A 14292-nucleotide genomic window follows, 5' to 3' on the forward strand; every position below is an offset into this window, starting at 1 on the left:
GAAAACATGATTCATCAGACCAGGTAACCTTCTTCCATTTCTCTGTGGTCCAGTTCTGATGCTCGTGCCCACTGTTGGTGCTTTCAGCGGTGGACAGGGGTCAGCATGGAGCTATGCATCTCCATATGCAACAAACTGTGAAGCACTGTATATTCTGACACCTTTCTATCAGAACCAGCATTAACTTCTTGAGCAATTTGAGCTACAGTATCTCGTCTGTTGGATCGGATCACACGGGCCACACACACAGTCTGGTTCACTATCCTTGTAGGGACTCTCCATAGACATAATGTTTTTTATACAAACTGTATATTATATCCCCTAACCCTACCCCTAAACCTTCCATCACAGAAAACTTTAGGCATTTTTACTTAATACATAATTTACATAATTTAGTATATTAATTTATTTCCCCCATGGGGACTGCTGGCTGGTCCCCACAATATAGGTGATCTCAGGTTTTACTATCCTTGTGGGGACCAACAATGTAATATAAACCTGTACACACACACACAATTTACTTTCTGGTCTCTGACCCAACAGTTTTAGACTAAAATAAGGATATTAAATAAAAAACAGCAAACACAACTACTAAAATAACGCAATCTATAAGTCATTAAACCTTCAACATAATTAGGAATATTAGCCTGTGTAAAGCAGTTAGAATTTTTTAACCTGAGAACTACATTTTGAGAATTCAAATTCAGACCCCAATATGTGATTCTTTGTATGAGATTTTAAACTGTAGCTATCTCATTACAATCTAAAGGGACAATGCTATTGTCGTGCTTGTACAATTTTCTGCCTACAGTGGTGTTCGCAAGTCCAAACAAAAAGTTTTAGGATTCTGCTTTACAAAGCCCTGGGGCCGTATTCACAAAACATCTTAAGGCTAAAAGTAGCTCCTAACTTGCCGATTTAGGAGAAACTCTTAAAAATAATGGGCGTGTCAGTCCTAATTTTAGGAGTCCTACATTTTTGCTCTAAGAGTATTTCACAAAGCATTTTAGCACTAAAACTAGCTCCTAAGTCTGTGAAAAGTTAGGAGTAGTCAAGAGGACTCCTAAATCACTAAGACCAAATCACAAACAGCCCTAATCCACCCAAAGACACTGAACACCATTGAGGGAATAGCGATAAGAGCCTTGGGTGCTGAACCTTTTCTTCATAAATGCAATACATTTTGATTTATAACAAATAAATGAATATTGTCTGATTGAATTCTGCAATCTCTTGAGATGCAGACACCCAAGAGGTGGACAATTAACTGTATATACTAGTTTAATTAGTGACACTTAGCCTTCATTTTAAAACCCTTATGGCAACATTTTATTTTGACTATGGCAACATTTTTATAAAAAAAATATATTTATTTGAATAGGGCAACATTTGTATTTTAAAACCTTTATTTTAATATCATCAGCCAATCACTGCGTGTATACTCCATAGCAATGAGGTCATCCCCACCCTTACTCTTAGCTTAAGACTTCAGTCTATTCCTTAGTAAAAGTTTGTCTCAGCAGCTTTGTGAATAGGTTTTAAGAGAAAACTCTTAGCTAAGAACTTTTACTGCTATTTAGGAGAACTCTTAGTGGTAAGATAAAATGTTTTGTGAATACGGCCCCTGAACAAATACAACAGCAAGACTTCATCAATTAATCTTCTTTATTTTCACATTTAAAAATAAGTCATCTTATAACCTTTAGGTTGACAAGAAGAAAATGCAACATTAACCGTACCAAGGCATCTTAAAATCAAATCATATAAAACACTGGCTGAAGGTGAAACTATCTCAACACAGAAAGTGTGACAATGCATTTCCACACCATAGAAAAACAAACCGAAAAAAAAAAAAAGTTATAAGGACACATATGAGTCTCCCAGGGAAAAAGGTCTAAGAGCTTAAATATTCTAAAGCTGAATGAAAATGCATCAAATACTACAGTAGTGCATGATATTCTGAATGGGAAGATAAAGACACTGTAATATTGGTTCTGTTGAGCTGAATATTTCCAAGGTTTAGGCTCAGTTTACAAATATTTACTGTGTAATACAACACAAAAATCAAAAATAATATTTTCCAAGACTGAGATTCCAGTGCTAACTCACAGTGCTAAGAACTGTTGTGTCAGCCCTAGCATTTCTTGTACATTTACAACCAATCACCTAAAACTCTAAGAATTGGGGAAACTAAAAGAAGAAATTTGCACACTTCTAGTGATTTCACAATGAAAGAGCAAAAGGTGTGAACCAATAAAAAAACAGATAGAAGGAAGAGACCACACCCACAGCCTTTCATTTTTTGGCAGCTGAAGTTACAGTATCAATTAATGAACTACTTCATCTGCCTTAACTGATCCTCTAAATTCACTATATATAAAGAGACATAAAGACAGAATGTCACGTGAACCTTGTCTTTCAAAATTCACGACACAAAAAAGTCATGATGCCTTTTAAAATCCATAACACTTAAAATATATATTTTTAAAAAAGAACTCTCCAAGTTCTTTTCTGTATGCAGTTATGCAAGAATGTGCATGCTTTTTGCCAAAAATGTGTCTAACTTTCCAGCAGCAAGACACGACATCGAAATGGAGAAATAGAGAGAGAGAGAGAGAGAGAGAGAGAAAAAAAAAAACACCTAGCTTACAAATATTAAACTAAAATACCACCTCGCACATTTAGCTAAAACTGGTAAAACTCTGGGAAAAAAGATGGTAACGGGTCAGATATACCCAAAAAGCAGGCCCACAAAAAATCTCCAAATCAAAAAGTTATGAAATAACCCACCTTTTTATGAAATATTCTGGCTAGGTTATTAATGCTTTCAGCTACTAATAAAGGTGAAGTGCTCTCAGCTCTGTTTAACACATTTTTACCAAATTTACCATAAAATTGTCTTCACAGATTCAGGTTTTACAGGGCTTGAAAGACCTCCGTCTGTCATGATTGAAAGGAATATTGGAGTTCGTTGTCGAGGAACCAGCAGTTTTTAAACATTGTCCTCATACTTTTTATTAGACTGCAGTTTGGGGAAATAAGAATTTAAACAAATTTAACTGTAAAGAATGTCAATTTCCAGAAAGAAAAAAAAAAATAAATAAATTGTTTTATGAACCTTCTCATTCAATATTAATTAAACTGACCCATAAGTTAAGGCCATTGTATCTGACTAGTCCCCTTCAGTACAAAAAACAAAGATACAGAAAATAATAATCATGCATATGAATGTACACGATGATTCAAGTGATCTTGTACAGTGACCTTTGTCTGATTTAAACACCTCAGGAGGAAAAAAAAGTGATTCTCTCACAGACATTCAAAAATTCAAAGGGGTGTTATCAGTCCATGATATGGTCAACCAATGCACCTTCCTCTATAAAAATAAATAAAATATTTACAAATAAAAAGCAAAATAAGAACATTGACTAATACCCTGATGCAGCTGTATTTGCAGTGACCCAGTGTATGTTATATGACTGCTTGTCTGTCTGTCTGTCCCTCACTCGCAGTAGCATGATGGCGATGAAGACGCTACATTCTGAAATGCATTGAAATGCATGCTGTGCAAAAATAATCAAAAAAGTTCCAAGCATCTTCCTATAGCCTACACATACCACTGAGAATTTAAAATAAATGTGAAAACACAACAAAGTTTGTAATGTAATAAATAACAGGCCTGTAAAAAAAAAAAAAAAAAAAAAAAAAAAAAAGCAGTAGGATTCTGTGAGTAAACATTCCTTTTCCAGTCAATTCGACACTTCCTTGTTCGTATGAAAGATGCATCCTCTGAAGCACAGGAGTCTGGGAACAGTCTATAGAGTCCTCCGATGTGCTCCACTCACACAACATACTGATTGGAGCTGTAATTCGTTGTGTAGGCCTGTCGGCTGTACTGAAAGTGGTCGGTGAGTACTGTGCTCCGACCGTACTGAAAGTCTGAGCTGTGTGTGAAGGGCCCGGCGCCGTTGGACTGGGGCTTGTCGAATGACACCATATCCTGTGTTGAAACTGGCAGCGGTGTCTTTTTGGCCTCCCGGTTGGAGTCATACTTCGCCTGGTGAGGAAAAGAATTCCATTTCATTTGACATCATTTTTTGCATTGCAACATCGTTTGTTTAATGATTTGCCCAGTGCTTGAAGTGAGAAAAAAAAAGTGCTGGTGTCCTCGTGAGGTTTATTTATTTGTTTGTTTATTTTTGCAAAATGGCCTTTTGTGGTATCACCCACACATGCAAGTTGGTTGATAACATGCATAACTGCAATAAAGTAATAGCCTAGGGCCAGTTGTTCAAAAAGTTTAATCTGGATTTGAAAATCCCATGTTGTTGCTATCCAGGATCAGGTAGTCCATCTTACTTTTGTGCTGGTATTTCAAAGCAAAATTGAACTGGGTCACCCTGCATTCTCTCAGAAAAGTTCCACGTAGCATTCACCCGAGAAACTTTGCGTTTGCACGCAAATAACTTTTGACTGGTTCATCTCTTATGATTGTGCCAATGTAGTTTACAAACAGTGATAAAAAAAAAAAACACTTTGAATCAAATATAATTTTTTAAATAACTATTTACAGCTGTTTGGGGATTATTTTATGGCACCAAAATCTCTTTTTTACGTTACAGTAGGTTATCAAAAGGCCTAATGTTTACTTCTAATTTCTTACTTTAACAGTTAAACTAATCAAGAGCAAAATAAAAAAAAAAGTGTGTATGTTTATTTGTTGACCAGTTTTAACGTTTTATGACATTTTTGTTCCTGAAATCCACCCCTTTGATGGGATCAGTATAATCCAGATTTTTTTTTGGATCAAAGGTATCCAAATCTTACTAAAAAGTTTTGAACAACACAAACTGATGATTTTATCCAGATCAAAACGAAGACTGGATTTTGTGATCTAATTTGATTTCAGAATCCTTTGTTTCCCTTTCAAACAACCCATTTTCAAGATTTGATCCAATCCGATAGCCGAAATCCGATCAGATTACTCAACTGGCCCCTAGTTAACAATTACTTGTTTGCAAAGTGCAATGGGAAGTCAAACTAACTTAACTTAAAATTGTTAATTTCCTGTCATCTCTTGGAATATCTGAAAGACAGTTTTTTTCCTAATATCTGTCATTATTAGCAGAAATAGTTTTACATATGGGGAAAACCAATTGTTTTGTCAATAATTCAAGTTAGTCAAAATTTACCACAATAAATACTACAAAACGCAATAAAATCAAGTAAAGATGGTCATGAATAGTTTAAAAAGCTTCCTAATTTATGTTGGTGCAAGATGTTTTCTTTTTAGTTTATGCTGCTGTTTTAGATCATGTTTGACTTTCTCCATAGCTTTTAAAAGTGGCACATTCTCAATAGAATTCAAATGGATCACACACTTTATCATCAGCATTGCAATAAGAACGGCTTGCGCAAATCTCATTACACTTTTGGAGGGCGATGGTGAATATGCCTACTGTGATTCATGCACCCCTAATGCAAAATTAAAAAACTGGGCTTCAGTCACATCGCACAGATAATTGGTCTGTTCAGTTCGTACGGCTTATAAAAGCTCAGAACATGCAATGTATATAATTCTATGTTTCGGTGTGGGCAGTCAGAGCACTGGCAACATGTGAGAACGCTATAGATTAAAATACTGCATGCTTCAAGCAATGGATATGCCTAAAAAAAGGAAATTACCTTATTATAGAGGAAGACACCTAGTATTGCTGTCATCATTCCGATAATGTTAGTGGTGCTGACGGGGTTCCTGAGCATCAGTAGGGATATGCTGATGACCATGATCCTCTTTGTTGCATTGGCTACGGCGTAACTGAGTGGGCTGACCAGGTTCAGCACGCTGAAAGCGATCATGTTTTGTGCAAAGTTGCAGATACCACTGATGAGGAGCAGCACAATTGTTCCCGTCCAGTTGGAAACCTCCATCTGTAGAAGAGAACAGAGAAAATGAGCATGGGCATGATGTGATAAGAGAATCGCAGTGATTCACCTGCACTGCTGCGGGACCCGACGCAAGAGAGCGCAGCGCGGGATTTGATGGGCGAGTACGGGTGGTAAAACATTCATGCGTGTGGGTTGTGGAAGAAAAAAATGATTTGCGGGACTTTTGCAAAATGTAAATATCTAAAAAATAAAATATCTGAAAACAAACTTTCATCTATTGCAGAAAAGCAACTATTAAAATAAAATAAAAAATGATTTACAGCTGCAAGCCTTCCCCTGCCTGCTGCTGCTTCTGATTGCTTTTAAAGGGAAAAGTGGCCAATAACTGCTGATCTAGGATTCTTCATAATAATAGCATATTGGTGAAACAGATGGCAAATGCACCAGTGCGTATGTGTGTTTGTGCTCTGGAGAGTTCCAAAGGTTTGAATTTACATGTTTTTTGCAGCGGTGAGCAATGTAACCAATCACAGACATGTCTGTTGATCTCTTGAACGCAATGACCAATCAGAGGTGTTCAAGTTAGAATCCAATCATTGGTCAAAAAGCCAGAGTTTTTGTTCATTGCTGAGTTCCGCACATTTAACTCCCCTTTTTATACCAATGAAAGGTAGACATGATGTAAATAAATGACTCATTGTGCAAAAGTTTGGGGCCAGTAGGATTTTTTTTAAATGCGTGTTGTGCTGCTTAAAATTTCTGTGAAAATAATATACTTTTTTAGGATTCTTTGATGACTAAAAGGTTCAAAAGAGTAGCATTTATCTGAAATAGTAAATTTTGTAACAACATAAAAGTCACTTGATCAATTTAATGCAGTGGTTCTCAACCTTTTTTCCCAGTGGGCCGCGCTATGGTCCGAGTGCAAGTCTCAGAAAATGAGAACAATGTATTACACCGACATTAGCATTACAATAATCAGATAATAATTCTCAATGAACTTACGCAAAATGTATACAAGCACTTTAAGTAACTATTTAACTCTGGATGTAAATTCTTTTCAACACCATCGTAACAGTCACCAAACAACGACAATGTTATATAGACCACAAATGCCTTTAATAAGCAAATGTTACTCAACTATCATTACAAACAGCATTGAGCGCATTGTAATTACAATCTCTGACGATATCAAGCATTCTGTCACGTTGCAATCCCTCGCGCAGCATCCGCCGACAGCCATGGATGCATCGACGCAGTTATTTTTATTGATTTAAAATACAAGTACATCAAACAAACACATCGAATTCACATGTCTTTTGACCATTCTCATTACCTGCTACGCCTCTTCTTGTTTGCAATGCATTCCTTCATTGGTATGTTCCTCATTTCGTTTTTCTCCTCTAATAACAAATTTGCCCATTTTGATCCCTAAATTTACAAATAATGGCTACTATTGGAATTCTGCCAAAGCACGTGCTTGTAAGTGTTCGTTAGCTGAGTAGCTTACTCAGTATATATAGTCTGCGCATGTCTGAAAATAACAGGCCTATATGATCAACACAATTTTATAAGACAAAAAAACATTCTAATTCAAACTTATATTAATTTTATCCATTTTAATTTAATTTAAAAACAAAAATAAATTGTGAAACTGGAATTTATTATTTAAATGTGGTCGGCATATTGTGGCCCGCATTTGCATTCGTGACAAGCCGCGGGTTGAAAACCACTGATTTAATGCATCCTTGCTGAACAAAAGAATATCAAATAATAATATTAATAAAAATAAATATTACTGACATCAAACTTTTGAACACTGTATACATTTTGAATAACTAAAATGAAGAATATTTTTCTGTGATATTATTTTCAATCATAATTAAATACACCACCACCTTCCCCAATTGTTTAATGTAATGATAAAAAATACTGACATATTTAATTTGTTTTACTGAATTAAAATTAATACAAATAAAATTATTACATTACAATCATTATGTCCGAACAGAACCAGTTGGGAGGACAATGACAATGTCACACAATGCCAAAATCTTGATGTAAAAATGTTTTTCTTTTGATTTTGGGACAGATTTGAACAGAAAAGATTTACCCATAAACACCCTCTCATCTCATACTCATAAAAAAAATTATTCAAAACATATTTACCAGGTCTCCATCCATCAGGAAGGAGGAAAGGTCCACTAAAATCCATGTGGGCAGCATATACAAAAGTGCATTGAAGCCCAGGATGTTCAGTAAATGGAGGTGGTGAATCCTTGTGTCACGTAAGACCTGAAACAACCACAAAAATCATTTCATTCAGAAACTCATACCAGTCTTTTTCTAATTTAAAGAGATCACCAAATAGAAATAGGAACCTTTTTGGAGAATATGTTCTGTAAAGAGAAGCAGAGCGTGGCTGCCAGAGCACTGATCAATCCAGAGACGTCAAAGGACAATTCAGTGACCGTGGCCAACAGGACACCTCCAATGATGGGGATCAGAGACACATAAACCTGGTGGGAAAAAGCCAAATATGTAAATAAACAATCTGAACTTCAGTATTGGATGACTAAGACACAATCATTGACTATTAAAACCATTATAAATTCAGTAAATACATGACTTATTTCTAGCTATGTTTGGATGAAGTCGGACCTTTGTGGTTTGCTTCTCTTTCATGATAATCCGTGACAGCAGAACCACCCAGATGGGCATGGTGGCCTTCACTAGGAAGTGGGGAATGAAAAGAAGACATGCATTCACTCATCTAATAACATCAACCATTAGTCTCGTCACATGTTATTCTGTAAAGTCTTGTGATTGCACCTGGTGTTTCAAATATCTCAGCTGCAGTCGAGTCCTCAGAATCAACACTCACAGTTTCCCTGCCGATTCATAAATTCATAAATTAATCAGTGTATCGAATCTGCTGATCGGAGTGCCAAAGTCACGTGATTTCAGCCGTTGGCAGTTTGACACGCGATCTGAATCATGATTCGATACACGGATTCAATTATGATCCGATGCTTCATGAAGCAGCGTTGTGAAATAGGCCATCACTAAATAAGTCGTTATTTTGTTTTTTTGGCGCACCAAAAATATTCTCATCGCTTTATAATATTAATACTGAACCACTGTACTCACATGAACTGATTTAAATATGTTTTTAGTACCTTTATGGATCTTGAGAGAGGAAATGTCATTGCTCCCTATGGAGGCCTCACTGAGCCATCGGATTTCCACTAAAATATCTTAAATTGTGTTCTGAAGATGAACGAAGGTCTTACAGGTGTGGAACGGCATGAGGGTGAGTAATAAATGACAGCATTTTCATTTTTGGGTGAACTAACCCTTTAATGCCTCATTCTACATGACCATATTCTTAATCCTTTGAAGGCACAATTTGGGATTAAAATATCCCAAAACCACTAGAACAATGCTATATATTTTGTTGACCTGTGTACTTACACTATCCCAAATGTTTTCAAGAATGTTTAAATCCAGAGAAATAAGCAATTTTAACCAGCACAAGAACCGTGCGTCACCTGTCAATGACATCATATCTGCGTTACCCTCGATTTCTGGTTTTATTTTGTAGAAACCTTGGACACACCAAAGACGCTTTAATATATTATGCGTTTTATTAGACAGGTGACAGGTGATTTAAACTTATTGTTTAAATCTCGTTCTCTTAATATTCAGTGAGTATCATGTTTTACCATGCCTAATGTCGATCTAGCTTACTGCAGTGTGCGACAAGTGTCTCATAGCAGCCGTCGAGCGAACACACAGAGTAACATTATAACAACTTTCAACACACTAATGTGTCTAATATGATAAACAGCGCTGCGTTACCCCACATACTCATGACCGGAAGAAGCAGAAGCGGTCGTCTGCATTCCGCTCCAACAGCTTCCAGCCCCACCCTGATTTATACTACATTAATGTTAATAAATCTTTAATACATTAGCTCATCCATGTATATGATTTCTTCAGGATTCTTTTCCACCGGCTGTAGACGTGAAGATTTCCACAAAATCAAGGTGTCAGCAAGCTACGCCTTTGTTTTGAATAAGCGACCTCTAGCGGCAAAAAATTACATATTGTGCCTTTAATCCTATCTAAACTTGACTACTAAATTATTAACCATTAATGAGCAGTAATTGAGTTTGAGGCACAAGTTGTCCTTAATAGTGAAAATTGGGCCCTAAACTAAAGTGTGAGCAAATGTGTTTCAAACAGAAAAGCTGACTAAACAATCCGCATAAATGGAAATCAAGTAGAGAATCACTCAAATCAGTAGGGAGTTATTAATAACCCAGAAGCAATAAGACTGACAAGCATATCCTAATACCTGCTTTCAGGTAAGAGAAAGTTATAAAAAAAGTTGCAGCCTTATGCTAAACTTTTTTTTTTCAGACCAGTTTACATAGACAAAACCAGATTCGTGATGACTCGGCAAACATACTGATATTTTCTGTTTTTCTTGTTATGCTCTAAAATGTTAACCACAAACAATTTCAAAAAACAGAATTTAGGATCAGAGAAAGTCATGGGTGTCAATATATTTTCAAGTTTCTACACAACTTTGAGTTATGTGAATAAAAATTCACTATCATCTCATGTTTTTCTGCCCATATTATTATTATTATTGAGGAGTTTGATTAACAGATGAATGGAGCCACACAGACGAACATTGCAAAAGCCACAAGAAGACACTGGTCAAGACAATTAGAAAAAAATGACAATGTCAGAGAGCTCATAAAAGATATATGCTTATATATGCATAATAGACACTATCCATACTGTCAAATTTAAAATAACTAAGCTCTAAATACTCTTCTGAATGGTGAGTTTGTAAAATAAGACAAGATTTCATGTCATTGTATGGCTACACTCTGTAATTGTACATTTGACAGAAAAAGTTTATATATACACTACCGGTCAGAAGTTTGGAAACATTACTATTTTTAATGTTTTTAACGAAGTCTCTTATGCTCATTAAGGCTGCATTAATTTTATAATAAATACAGAAAAAACAATAATATTGTGAAATATTATTACAATTTAAAATTATGGTTTTCTATTTTAACATACTTTAAAATATGATTTATTTTTGTGATGCAAAGCTGAATTTTCAGCATCATTACTCCAGTATTCAGTGTCACATGATCCCTCAGAAATCATTCCAATATGTTGATTTATTATCAATGTTGGAAACAGTTGTGCTGCCTAATATTATTTTATAACCTGTGATACTTTTTCAGGATTCTTTGATGAATAAAAAGTTTTAAAAATATCAGCATTTATTTAAGATAGAAATCTTTTGTAACAATATACACTACCGTTCAAAAGTTTGGGGTCAGTAATTTTATTTTCTTTCTTTTTTTTAAAAGAAATTAATATTTTTATTCAGCACAGATGTGTTAAATTGATAAAAAGTGTTAGTAAAGATTTATTGTTAGAAAAGATTTATATTCTTTTTAACCTTTTATTCATCAATGAAACCTTTAAAAAAAAAATCATCACAGGTTTAGCAACACAACTGTTTTCAACATTGATAATAACCCTTACCGAGTATCAAATCAGTGTATTAGAATGATTTCTGAAGGATCATGTGACACTGAAGACTGGAGTAATGATGCTCAAAATTCAGCTTTGCATCACAGAAATTATTATTAAAATAGAAAACCATAATTTTAAATTGTAATAATATTTCACAATATTCTGTATTTATTATGAAATAAATGCAGCCTTAATGAGCATAAGAGACTTCGTTCAAAAAACATTAAAAATAGTAATGTTTCCAAACTTTTGACTGGTAGTGTGTATATACAGAAGGGTCTGATAATAATAGAGTATAGATAATAACTTATCTCATATAAACAAAAGGAATTGAAGCTTCCCAAACTAGTTTGAATAGCCACGCAGGTGGATGATGTGGCAGTATGTATTAAGAGTGCGGAAGTGACGTACTTCATAAATGACTTCAATGAAGTGTAATGTTATCAAATCACGGACGTAAAACAATTGCCGACGAATCATTAAATCCCCATTACACTTTGTTTATGTGTGGATGAAAGTGGCCGTTTAAATGTCTGGGGAGCGCAGATTACTAGATTCCCAGCTGTGGTTCGGGTTAATGACAGACAATAACGCACGTTGACGCGTTTAACCGAACCGAGCCGAATCAACACATCCGATCAGGTTGGCTGGTTACGTTCACTTTCATTGATTTTAAATAATAAGGCCTGTTATACAAAACCAATATGAATAACCGAAAGCCACTTACCGGTATGCGCGTACGACACAGGAACCTTCCATATGCTGAAATGGGCCGAGACGGAGGCGAAGTATTTCCCAAAGGCGAGCGGGAGAATGTACCAGCGGTAGTAGCGGGCCGGTACCTCCACTCGCGGGACGCCCCAGGCTCGTAGCAGCGGCGGGAGAAACACGATGATAGAAAGGATATGGAACAGAGAGACCGTGACCGGATAAGGGAAGCCGTTGAGGATGATTTTATTAATCACGTTGCCACCCGAGCTGACGGTGTACCAGAACAGGCACAGCACCGCGATCCGCATTCCCTCCCGCACGGGCGGGCGCTGCTCCACCGCGGCCATCTTTCAGCGCAAGCCACGACGCGAGCGAGCTACTCTCTGGAGGAATCGCTGGTGGAAGAGTCACGTGAGAGAGTTAAAGTCACGCCCTAACGAAAATTCACCATGGTAACTGGCGGAGAGAGTTTTTGATAGAGGTGTGAACTGTTTACATCGGGTTCACGCAAATGAATTATTCACGTAATGTGCTCTCTTAAAATGAAAACAAGTGTAATATTATTCCCAACTACCGTTCAAATCAATTTAATAGTTTAACTCAACAGTAAAACTGGTATTTAGCTACAACGGTCATCAAAAAGAAGCTCTTTCTGAATTCTGAAAGGTCTTTACACTGTCTGAATTCATTATGGTTATATAGTAACTGTAGTAATTATATTTTTGTGTTAACTGTATATCTTGTTTTTATTAAATAAATAATATATGTGAATTATTATGTTTGCTTTCACTCGCAAAAGATTGCATTTCCAAAAGGTTTGCCAGTTATATATATTTTTCCTGTCGTTTATCTAATATTTTTTTCCCCCATCACCACAGGCCCTTTTAGGGACTACATATATAATGTAAATAATTATTTAAGACGTCATCATAAGTTTTTGGCCTATGCAAGTCATCAACTGCAGAAAAGTGTAATACAAAAAGTCATATAAAAACGTAGCCTACTACAGGATGTTATTATAAATAAAATGAAAACACTGTACAATCCTTGTTAAAATAGTTTTGCTTGGATGAAAGCCAAGGCCAGGGCGCTTTTATTATTCTGTACAGATGAGAAATTGTAGGTAAATTCTGCCATCTACAGGAGACATTTAGGAACTCCAGAATCATACTAGTTCATTTGTCTGTGTCCTATACTAAAAACAATGCTCTAAATAATCTAGATGCATATAATATTTTAAAAATATATATCATGTCATTGGTACATTGTTAAAAGTCAGGACAGAGGTTTCATAGTACTAGTCACAAAGAATAGAGAAGCACAACAAAAGAAACACAGGCAGAGCTGGGTAGTAACGGATTACATGTAAAATCAAGTACTTGTAATTAGAGTAAACTACTTTTTAAAATACTCACAATCAGACTACAGTTAGTTTTTTATGGATTACATGATTACATATTATTTACAGAGTGACAATAATAATTGTTTACAATTCATTGATTCTTCTCATTTTTAATTTTTTTTTAACATTTATATATTTTTTCATAATAAACCTGGTGTTTATATACATTTGTGATTCTTTGAGTTTTTTCTGGTGCTGAGGGGGAAATATAGATGAATGTATATGAAATATAGAAATATAATGAAATAATAATAATAATATATAAAATATAGCTGCGAGCAGCGATGGCGGGCCCAAGCCCGGTGGCACCGCCACCCCGGTGGCTTCAGGGCAACTGTGCACAGCGGGCAATAGGCACTTAAAACGGTTAAACATCAAAGGACTATGTCAAATTCACTCCACATTTACTGCACTACAAGGTGCCGCTATAGAGCCCCTCCTCCCTGCCCATTTTCAAAGGATTACATGTGCCAAGTTTTAACATTATTCTGATGAATTTTGAAGCAAATCAGGTAAAAATAAGAGGGTGATCTCAATGTATGCTGAAAGTGACACATTTTCTGCTTCCAGTTGGTGGCGCTATGACTTTGAATCACAATACTCAAATCCATGTGATCAGCCTTGTACAACGAAGACTAAGCCAAAGTTTCATCAAAATCAATTAATGTATGCAGAAGTTATAACACTTTGTTTCCCTTTTCTTGCCATAAATTCGTTGC

General features: G+C 35.8%; 1 protein-coding gene across 1 annotated transcript; it reads right to left on the minus strand.

The window, feature by feature from the left end:
* Positions 1–1278: 1278 nt before the first annotated feature.
* slc35e1 (solute carrier family 35 member E1) lies at positions 1279–12715 on the minus strand. Its single transcript, XM_067388596.1, has 6 exons — positions 12188–12715; positions 8551–8621; positions 8271–8408; positions 8059–8184; positions 5686–5931; positions 1279–4057 (listed from the first exon to the last, which is right to left on the minus strand). The coding sequence occupies exons 1-6, from the start codon at positions 12516–12518 to the stop codon at positions 3842–3844; spliced, it is 1128 nt and encodes a 375-aa protein (XP_067244697.1). The 5' UTR covers positions 12519–12715; the 3' UTR covers positions 1279–3841.
* Between the last annotated feature and the right edge of the window lie 1577 nt (positions 12716–14292).

Source organism: Chanodichthys erythropterus, chromosome 6 (assembly GCF_024489055.1).
Source record: "Chanodichthys erythropterus isolate Z2021 chromosome 6, ASM2448905v1, whole genome shotgun sequence".
In the NCBI taxonomy this organism is placed as follows: domain Eukaryota; kingdom Metazoa; phylum Chordata; class Actinopteri; order Cypriniformes; family Xenocyprididae; genus Chanodichthys; species Chanodichthys erythropterus.